At 52.3% G+C, this 10289-nt stretch overlaps 1 protein-coding gene across 1 annotated transcript in view; it reads right to left on the reverse strand.

The window, feature by feature from the left end:
• The window catches only part of ZFAT (zinc finger and AT-hook domain containing), a 180864-nt gene that overhangs the window by 114640 nt on the left and 55935 nt on the right, over positions 1-10289 (reverse strand). Inside the window, exons 6-8 of the mRNA XM_081817145.1 lie at positions 7764-7864; positions 6053-7503; positions 5046-5278 (exon numbers count right to left, since the gene is read on the reverse strand). Coding sequence (XP_081673271.1) covers positions 5046-5278; positions 6053-7503; positions 7764-7864 — 1785 coding nt within the window. The remainder of the gene's footprint in view (positions 1-5045; positions 5279-6052; positions 7504-7763; positions 7865-10289) is intronic.

The raw sequence follows: 10289 nt of genomic DNA on the forward strand, positions 1-10289 counted from the left end.
GTCGAGTTAGCAGGTGACACCAAAACGTGCCCTGTCCCCAGGGCGGGCGTGTGACTGCTACACGTGCCCTCAGATCAGATGGTCTTCTTAGAAGGAGCGCAAGCTGGAGATGAAGTGAAAAGACTGACATACCGTGAGCATCCACCATATGCTCCATTTCCTACCATTTCAAATATATCTATCAGGAGGGACCTAAGGGGCAGATTCCCAGGTCCCCGTCAAATTACAGTGGAGGCATGAGCCCAGCAACCTCTCACCCCCATGCGATTCTGATTCAGGAAGTCATGAATTACATCAGCTGGGTCAGTAACATAAACTTATTTAGAGGGACCCACAGGAGGTCACCCATTTAACATTGCCATCTGGAACACACAAGCACACACACTGATATATAAACATATTGAAACATGGAAAACGGGGGCACCTGGGTGGCTCAGTCAGTTAAGCATCTGACTCTTGGTTTCGGCTCGGGTCATGATCTCAGGGTCATGAGATCGAGCCCCGTATTGGGCTCTGTGCAGAGTGTGGAGTTTGCTTGAGATTCTCTCTCTCCCCCCTCTGCCTCTGCCTCTCCCCCCACCAAGCCCGCGCCCATGCTCTCTCTCTCTCTCTAAAACAAGTAAATCTTGAAACATGGAAACAAAGGTCTCAGAAAACAACACTTAACCTCGGGTAGAGATGCCTAATGCTATTCTATGGCATTTCATTTTTTAAGAGATACTTACTAGTTGTGACCCACTAAACTGTCACAACTAAACTGTTTCATGGCCCAGGACCTGTGGACCGCAAAAACTGATCTGGGTGTTCCACACATTTTCTAATTTACATGCCATGACCTTGACAGGCCAGAGGTGGTACCTAATTTTCATGTTACAAATGAGAAAGCGGAGGCTCAGCAAAGGTCCAAGATCACGGAGGTGGACATGGGGTCTGAGCTACAGCCCACCAGAGCCCAAAGCCCCTGGCATTAGAGACATCCTTTGAGTCTCCCCTGCACAAACTCTGCACAGTGCTGTAAAAAGGGGGCTTGCTCCGGCAACATCATTAACTACCACCCTTGGCTGGCTCTCCACATTTCCTTGATGCTAATATAGCCCTGACTATACGTCACACCACCTAGTTCTTCAGGAAAGAGAGGATGTGGTGGGAGAGACCATACTAAATGTACTCACGCCTTCTGATCATTGAGTGCATCATTAGCAAAGACATGGTTAAGAGTCACAGAAATAGGAAACTCAGCCAAATTATCCCAGGGTCCTATTGCAACTAGAATGGACCTGGATGGAGGCCCATTTGGGGTGGCGCAGGGGTTCAATTTAAAATTTCCTTAATTTTGCACTGCATGGGAATCAGTTGGATCAAATGCCAAAGTCCAGCCAGACTTTTAACACACCTGGCCCATCTCTCCGGGGCACAACCAAGCCCCAGGCTGATGTGAGGTCACAACAGCACCAGTCTCCCAAGCCAGGTAGACCCTTCCCTGACCAGAGTGCTCTGTTCAGCACCTTTACATCATGAAGCTCATTCGTGTTACCCTCACCACAACCCTAAGAAAGCAGGGTAATATACTCACTCTGCCATTATTTATAAATTGCATGATCCCCTTTATACAAAATCTCCAGCCAGGCCAATCCATGGAACTAGAAAGCAGATTAGCAGCTGCCTAGGGCTTGGGGAAGGGGAAAGTAAGCAATGCTAGCTAGCAGAAGATCTCCCCACCAGGTCAACATTTCCCTGGTAACTTCAGCTTCATTCCAGAAATAATTTACAGGCTCAAAAGACAAATGTTCTCTAAACTCCAAATACTAGAACCTGTTTTCATAAATGATGCCATCTAACTACGTTGGCAAATGAGTCTGCTTGCTTCATGGAAACGTTTTCAATATCCTGGTATAAACACAAAAGGCTTCCCCTCGGTGTGTGCTGCCTACTCTGCTGGGAGCTCCCCCCTTGCCACTCCCTTGGCCAAATCCTACTCATCAAGCTCAGAACCCCTCCTCCAGGCAGCCCTCCTTTACCTTTACCTTGACCTCTCCGGGGTAGTGTGGGAGGGGAAGGGCACTTTGTGTTGGCCTCACTTAGCGTCCCTCATTGCTATGCTGTCCTCTTATTTAGTGCCCCCCGCTCCCCGAAACAGAGCATCTTGAAGGCAGACGGGGGTCGTACTCATGTCTGAAATCCCAATGTCTGGCTCGCAGAGGATGGCGCCTCTAGCCTGCGTCAGCGAGCTTCAGGGCACCAGGAGCACATTCACCTTTAAAAGTGCCTCAAATGGAAGAACTGCAAACATCAGGGAGGAGAATCACACTTTAACAACTTCTAAGAAAATGTGAGTGTTGATGAGAATCAGGATAACGCCCTGTGTTTACAAAATCAACAGAGTCATGCTCCCTTATTCCCGCTCTTCTCTCGCGGAACTCTCAGGGACGTTCCGTTATCATAGCACGAGATACAGCACAGAAAGTATCCACGCAGCCCCTGCTCTCATGGGACAAAATCGACCTCCAGCACGTTCCTTCCAACGGTGTGCAAGTGTCCAAGAGACCTGCCAGAGGGGCGTGGCTGACATTCACGACCGTCTGCCCTGACCAAAGTGTGACCGGGGGTGAGCTACCAAATGACTGTGCAGAAGGCTCCTGATCTGCCCTGCGGAGGAAACACTCCCACCTCCTGGAGGTGGCACGAGAATTATGAAAGGGGGGCCCGGACCACAGGATGAGAACCGACACCGTCACTCCCCTTTCCCCTACACGCCTTCTCAAGTGTCAACACTGCAGACACAGCTTCTCTGAAGGAAGATTCACAACCACAGAAAGTTGAAAAGAGAAGCTTCTTGAAATGCCGGTTTATCAAGGGGCGCCTGGGTGGCTCAGTCATTAAGCATCTGCCTTCGGCTCAAGTCATGGTCCCAGGGTCCTGGGATCGAGCCCCGCATTGGGCTCCCTGCTCGGTGGGAAGCCTGCTTCTCCCTCTCCCACTCCCCCTGCTTGTGTTCCCTCTCTTGCTGTGTCTCTCTCTGTCAAATAAATAAATAAAACCTTTAAAAAAATAAAATAAATAAATAAATAAATAAATAAATGCTGGTTTATCAAGATAAATGAAACCATATGAAATCGGGGCTTAAGATCTTAGGACGTGTCCCCGACAGGCCCTGCTGACCATGAGGACCAGGGATGTGGCCAGGAGGCTGAGCACTAGCATCCAGAGGCAAGAAAATGCCTGGGCTGGACCTGAGTCCCTCTGACACACGCTGACAGACAAGGGAAAAACAGTCCCACACACTGAAGGGCTCTTACAACTTCCTCTTCTGTGTCAGCCTTCAGCCTCTGTTTCAAAGTCTCTCGATGCAGAGCAACAAGTCCCCAAATGATAAGTAGAATAAATACTAGCAATTCTAATAGTGACATATGGTGCTTACTCGATTTCAGGCTTCCTTCTGAGACATTTACGTATATTCTCTCACCTCACCCTCCCGAGGATTGGTAACCTGAGGCACAGGGCAATTACATGACTCATCTTGAAGTCAGATGCATGCCAACTGGGGAAGCCAGAGCTAAAACCCACAGTCTGGTTCCTGGTCTTAACTGCTACACCCCAAGGCTGCCCCCAGCACCCTGTCCCCATGTTGGCCGCCCTCCCACTTGACTTCATATGCGTTTCTAGCAAAGTTATCATAATGATTTCTGCCACCCCAGTGTCCCCCGCCCTGAGACAGTACTGGACACACGACCAATCTAACAGCAATTCTGTAAGGAAATAGGAAGAGCCTGCCTCCGTGTCCTACTCAGAAAGAGAGAGAAACAGGCACTAAGAGGTCCCAGGTGACAGGCAGTAGCGGGCACAGGGTTGACAACACAATCACTGAGCTAGGTTCTTGCCAGAACATTCCACCTTATCCTCCCAGGAACCCGGGAGAGCTATATGCAGAAATAAACATACACTGTGTCTGCAAGCATATATCAAACGTGTGTATGCAAATGTGTGTACATGTGTGTATAATACACATATATGTAAATATATACGTGCATATATATGTAGATATACACGTATGTGTAGAATATGAATATATACTTTTTAATATATACTACATACAGAAGGCTGCCAAGTCTCAGAAAGGACAAGTGATTTGCCCCAATAGCCACAGTCCGTATGAGTGCTGGAGACAGTATCGGCAGGCATCCAACCCCAAAGCACGGGCCCTGACCCACCCCACTGCTCCTACAACACCCCGACTTCACCCGGAGTGACAAAGCGCCACAGCGTGAATGATTTCCACGCCAGAACACAGTGGAAGCACACAGTGGAAGCACACCAAGTTTCCGAAGCCTCCTTCTGCGCTGTCTGTGGTATAAAAAGGAATGCCATTAAAGCAGAACCACACCTGGGGCCAGTGGGGGGGGACCTCCTTTATAACCTGCAGAAGGCTCAAATCACGCTCAGGTGTCAGCCCCTTGAGTGACGTGAGAATTTGCAAAAATAAACAGTCATTCATTATGTTACATCATATTCCACCAAAGAGTTAAACAAGTTTTACCGTTATGAATATTAACAGCCCCTTGGATTAAATTATCTTTTTTTTTTTTTTTTAAATAAAAATGGTTCACAATCTCTCGCAAAGAGTTGACAACCAACCCCACAAGAGGACGGCAGCGGTCATCACTGTTTCGCGCGTTCTCCCCGTGAACCCAACACTGCCTACTGCTTCCCAGGCACTATCGAACTGAGCTCTTATTACTAGTACCTCTGTTATTAATAACTCTTTATAATGTAGTTTAACAAATCCTTGCTTTATTTCTACTCTGCAGATCTTCGGTAGTTTTTCTCTAATGCTGAAAAATCTGCAGAGAGAGGAAATTTGTTCAACCGAATCACCCTGCGACATCTGAGACTCTCCCTGCTAAAGGAATCCTGGGGTGAAGCATTCTGGGAAGCGAGGAGCCTGCTTGCGTGCTGGGCCCCAGGAAGCAGGATGGCGCCACACGCACCAAGGCTAGAAAGCGGGGAGCACCCGGGGTGGATGGCGCAGCCGCGGGCTTGCTACTTACCAGCTCCGTGTGAACTTTCAGATGCGCCTGCAGCTTGTATTTATCTGGAGTGTTGTAGTCACAGCCGTCGGTGGGGCACTTCAGCAAGATGTTACTGTGTTTCTGAACGACATGGCGCTTAAGGCAGTTTTTGGTGATGGAGGAATAATGGCACTGGGAGCAATGATACAGGTGTTCCCGCGTGTGGGTGCGCACGTGCATGTCAAAGTGCACCTGGTACCAAAAAAGTTTGCCTAAAAAGACATCGTCACGTGAGAACGGGGAAATTTCTTTTATACTGAATTTGATTTTCCCGTTATGATTTTTTTTTACTATTCTATTTAGCTCCCTCTCCAGCCTGTCCAGGTCACCCTTTACACCTTCCTCACTTCTGTCTGCAAATTACTACTCAGGCGGGAGGTTGTAGACCTTAAGGTGCTGCTACGTCTGCGTGACGTCAGAGCTGGGAGGACGGAAACAGTGCTTGCTGAGGACCAAGGACAGCGCCGAAGAGGGCTGTGCGCGTGCGTAAGCCAGAGTCTCTACACGCTACTGACACCCAGGCCAGAGCCAGGCCTCCTACGGCCAGGGCCTCCAGCTCTCCGGGAGACTCAGAGACCAGGCCTGCACTGTGAGCCAGAAGGGCTCTATTCGGGGCTCCCTACAGAGAGCTGCGCTGACAAGGCCACAACTTCAGCTACACTTTACACCTGTCGTGTGCCAGGAGAACAATTCCCCTTCGTTCCCATTCTGGCAGAGGGCGTGGGGTAAACCGCTGCACACGCCGGACCACGCCGGTGAGGCTAACTGTCCAGTCCCCCTGGCTGCCTCCACAAAGACTCCACGTGCTAAATGGCAGCACCTGCTGCTATCTACAGATGAAGAAGGGTAGCTCATTTAGAAGCGGTTCTTTGCAAAGAGACATGAGCTTGAATCAAACACGAGGGGACCCAAAGCAAGCTGGGGGCAGGCGGGGCTGCCAGGAACGGAGCTCAACCGGCTGCTTGCCCAGCTCTGCCTCTCCTTACCACAGTATTCACACTCCAGGTCCCCGTACACCTTCCGGATCCTCTCACACAAACCAGTGTTCATCCGTCTCTTCTGTAAACCATCCAGGATCTTCATGAACGCGCTGATGCCTGCCCGGTGCTCAGAGACAGGCGTGCAAGAGTCAGGCTGGGGCAGGGCCAGGTACCCTGCACCCGCTACCAGAGCAGGGTCTGAGGCCTCACCTGGGTTTGACCTGAGACACTTACTAGGGTCTGGTCCCTCGGGTGGGGGGGCGGCCACTTCCTGCCCCACCCCCGGGGGGCTCTCAGCACCCCGCATGTCCTGGTTTGCTTCTGCGCTTCTGGCCTCAGACAGCAGTGGTGTGACTTCTTGGCCCTGAGTCTGGGAGGAGGCTCTGTGCGGGGCATCCAAGGTCTCCTTGGGAGCAGCGTGAGCCTCGGCAGAGGAGGTATCATTCTTCAACAAAAACCGATCGGAAACCACCGAGTGCGAATGAAGTTCCGCGGAGTCCACAGCAGCTTCCAGCTCATAGGGTGGCAGGGAAGCGCTTTCGGCCTGGGGAGTGGCTAAGTGCACAGGAGAGGCAGGCTCTTCCACAGAGGCTTCCGGCTCCTTCCGTCCCTCCTCAGGCTGAGCATCTCCGGAGCAGGCCGCCTCCTTGGGCGCATTCACCCCCTGGAACACAAACTCTTCTTCTGCCAGCTGCAGCTGGCCCCCCAAGGCTTCCTGCTGGATGTCCCCGCCAGGCTCCAGGAGGCAGAAGCTCTGGTTGATGGAGCTGGTGAAGACCCCGGTCTCCTGTGCAGCCCCATGCGCCTCGCGGATGTGGGCACGCAGCCGGATGGAGCTGACAAACTTCTTGAGGCATATGGCACAGACGTACACAAAGGGGTGCTTCCTGACGTGCAGCTCCAGCGCCTGGTACTTGGTGGCCCCGTGGCCACAGAGCTCGCAGGCAAAGGGCCACTTGTCCCCATGCACCAGCATGTGGCGGTCACGGTCCAGCTCATTCTTGAACTTGCGCTCGCAGATGTGGCAATCGTAAAGCAGCTGCCGCTTGCCCTCCCTGGTCATGAGGCAGAGCTCCTCCAGGGCCTCCTTGACCTTCTTGTCCTGGGGGTCATGCGCGTCTCGGATGTGCTTGATGAGGTTCTTGACGTCCGAGTACTTCTTCTTGCAGAAGCGGCAGTGCTGCTTGATCTTCTTGTGCACGCGCTCGATGTGCACCTTGAGGTGGCCCTTGCTCAGGCAGGTGAAAGAGCAGTAGTCACAGGCGAACTTCTCGCCAGTGTGCTTGCGCAGGTGCACGTTGAGGTTGGCCTTGATGGCGCTGGCGTAGCTGCATTGGGGGCATTTGTAGGGCTTCTCGTTGGTGTGGATCCTCAGGTGGGCCTGCAGCGAGTGCTTGAACTTGAAGACTTTGTTGCAGTACTCACAAGTGAAGATCTTGAGCTGGGTGGGCCCTAGCCTAGAAACAGACAACAGCACCGTTACCGTGGGAGACGCTGCACCCCCCTAAGGACCTTGGATTCCTTCTTAGGAACCCAACACCAAAGGCTCACAGTCAACTAAAGGGCCCTGCGCAGGACCGCGGGGCCGAGTATGGGTCCCTGTTCTTCAGGGGCTCCCAGTGTGGGGGACAGCAGACAGGTCAGCACCTGGTTGCACGCCAGGGTGGCCAGTGTGGACAGGAACACGTGCAGGGACAAAGAGAAAGAGACATCTAACCTGCACTGGGCAGTTGGGCAACGCTGAAGAGGAGATGTCTGAGTTGAGGCTTGCAGAACAAGATGAGGGAGGCAAGAGGAGAGAGAGGGAAGAGGGATGCGTCATTCATAACGTACACAACGACCAGCTGTGCCCCAAAGCTGACCTGGATGTATTCCGGCTATGTGACCAGTCATCACGGAATGAGCTCTGACGGCTCCGTCAGACCAGATACGATCTGCTTGGGTCTGTTCCACAGCTGCAACAATGCACGCTTGCCCACCCGTTCAACCAGCTGTCGGGGGGAGCCCTCTGCCCTTTGCTCCCACTCATCAGTGAAAGTCCCATCCAGGGCAAGTGAACTGGCCTATCTGACTGGGCACCTGGCCGTCGTGAGCCAAGCTCCGTGCCTGCCCTTCTGGTGACAAAGGGTCTGCCAGGGGGCGGGGGGGGGCAAGTGCTCGGCTAGAAGGGCCTGCGTGCGCCTGGCCAGCAGCAATCAAGGACTTTGGGGGGGGAGGGGAGTGGAGGCGGTCAGGTGCCCAGGAACAGGAACCTGTGTGTTGATGTGCATCACGCTATGTCCCCCGCAACTCCATCAGTAACTGAGCTGATGTTCCAGTCCCCATCGCCCTCCTCCTTCACCACAGCTAGTTCAGCACTCACACGGAGAAAAGAAGACTGCTGTTCAACCGCCATCCATTAACCTCACAAACCACTTATCAATGACTGTCATCTAAGAACACCTGCCAGTGTGTTTCAGGCACTGTGTCAGATTTTGTGTATGTGATGGAGAATAAAAGCATGGTCTGCCTCATGGATCCTTTCTCTTTCAATATGGTAATGAGTATGAGATGGTCGTAACAGCTAATACTGAGTAGGTGGTACTCCAAACCCTACTGGTACACCCATTGTAAGGAAGACAAAACAGAGTCTCTGCCCCAGGTTATACAATGAGTAAGTGGTGAAGCCAGGACTGGACCCGAACCAAACTGAGCCTCTAGAGCCTGCACATTGCTCCTCGTCCTCTATAATGCCTGCAAACAGCACACCCACCACTCCGCTCCCCAGTGTGACCGCACGCACTGAGAAGGCCCCCTGTATGGGGCTTCCAGTGCCTGGAACAGCCCTGCCTCACTTCTGGAATCAGTGAATGATGGTAACCAAAGTACTGAGGCAAGCAGCAGGGACAGGAATTGGCAGATGAGCCAGACAAGTAGGTGAGGCTTCCTCTCCTCCACAGCTGCTCCCTCTGGACATATGTCCAGGTTGTCAAAGATCCTCAGAAACACTGATCATCACTAAGTGCTGTTAATCAGACACCATTAGGCTGTATCCACTGTAACTGCACAATCTGTATTTATGGAACTATCCATACAACTAGATTTGATCAACACAGGTTGCCTTGTCTTTAAATTAAAAATATTTAAATCGAAGGGGCGGAGCAGAATGGAGGAGTAGGAGACCTGGATTTCGTCTGGCCTCAGGAATTCAGCTGGGTAGGGATCAAACCATTCTGAACACCTACAAACTCAACAGGAGATCGAAGAAAAAAATAGCAACAACTCTCTGAACAGAAAAGCAAACACTTTCTGGAAAGAAAGACGTGCAGAGAAGGGAATCCGAGGCGATATTCAGGAGGATAAACAGCGGGGGAGGGGGGCTCCGTCGGCGGCTTCTGGCAAGCAATAGAGCCGCGGAGCACAAAATCGGAACTTTTAGAAGTCTGCTCCGCTGAGGGACGTCTCTCCAATGGCTAAGCGGAGGGTGGAACCCTCGTGGGACAGTGGGGTCTCAGGACCCTTGGGGTCACAGAAAGACCGGGGGTGCCTGAGTGCGGCAGAGCTCCCAGGGATCGGAGCGGGGAAGCTGGCTGCAGAGACGGAGCTGAGGAGCGGGCTCTCAGCTCGAGGTTGCCATAAACCATGATCCACAGCATAGTCGGGCCACTGCTCCTCCAGCAGGACCCAACAAGCAGCAGATCCTGGGAGACTCACCTTCTTCCCCGGGAGGAGCGGCGCGGGAGCGCACCGCAGGGATCTGCTGGGTTTGGAGACTCCACACGGGATTGGGTGCCAGAGACAAAAATGCTCGGTCACAGGCTGGGTGAGCACAGAGTGCGGCCAGAGACCAGGGAGACGGGAGTGATTGACTGCTTCTCTTTGGGGGCTCAATGAGGAGCAGGGCCCCGAGTTCTTGGCTCCTCCAGGGCGGAGATTGGGAGGCCGCCATTTTCACTCTCCGCCTCCAAAGCTGTACGAAAAGCTTGCTGGGAACAAAAGCTCCCAAGAGCAAGCCCGAGCAGATTACTTAGCCCTGACCGGGAAGTGCAGGGCAATTCCGCCTCTGGCAAAGACATTTGGGAACCACGGCAACAGGCCCCTCCCCGAGAAGATCAGCAAGAACAGCCAGCCAAGACCAAGTTTACCGATCAATGAGAACGGCAGAACTCCAGCGCTAGGGGAATACTGCAAACAGAATTCATGGCTTTTTTACCATGATTCTTTAGTCTTTCAAAGTTAATTTTTTTTTAACTTTCTTTGAGTT

The sequence above is a fragment of the Leptonychotes weddellii genome, chromosome 4 (genome assembly GCF_054177405.1).
Source record: "Leptonychotes weddellii isolate Sample4059 chromosome 4, ASM5417740v2, whole genome shotgun sequence".
Classification (NCBI taxonomy): domain Eukaryota; kingdom Metazoa; phylum Chordata; class Mammalia; order Carnivora; family Phocidae; genus Leptonychotes; species Leptonychotes weddellii.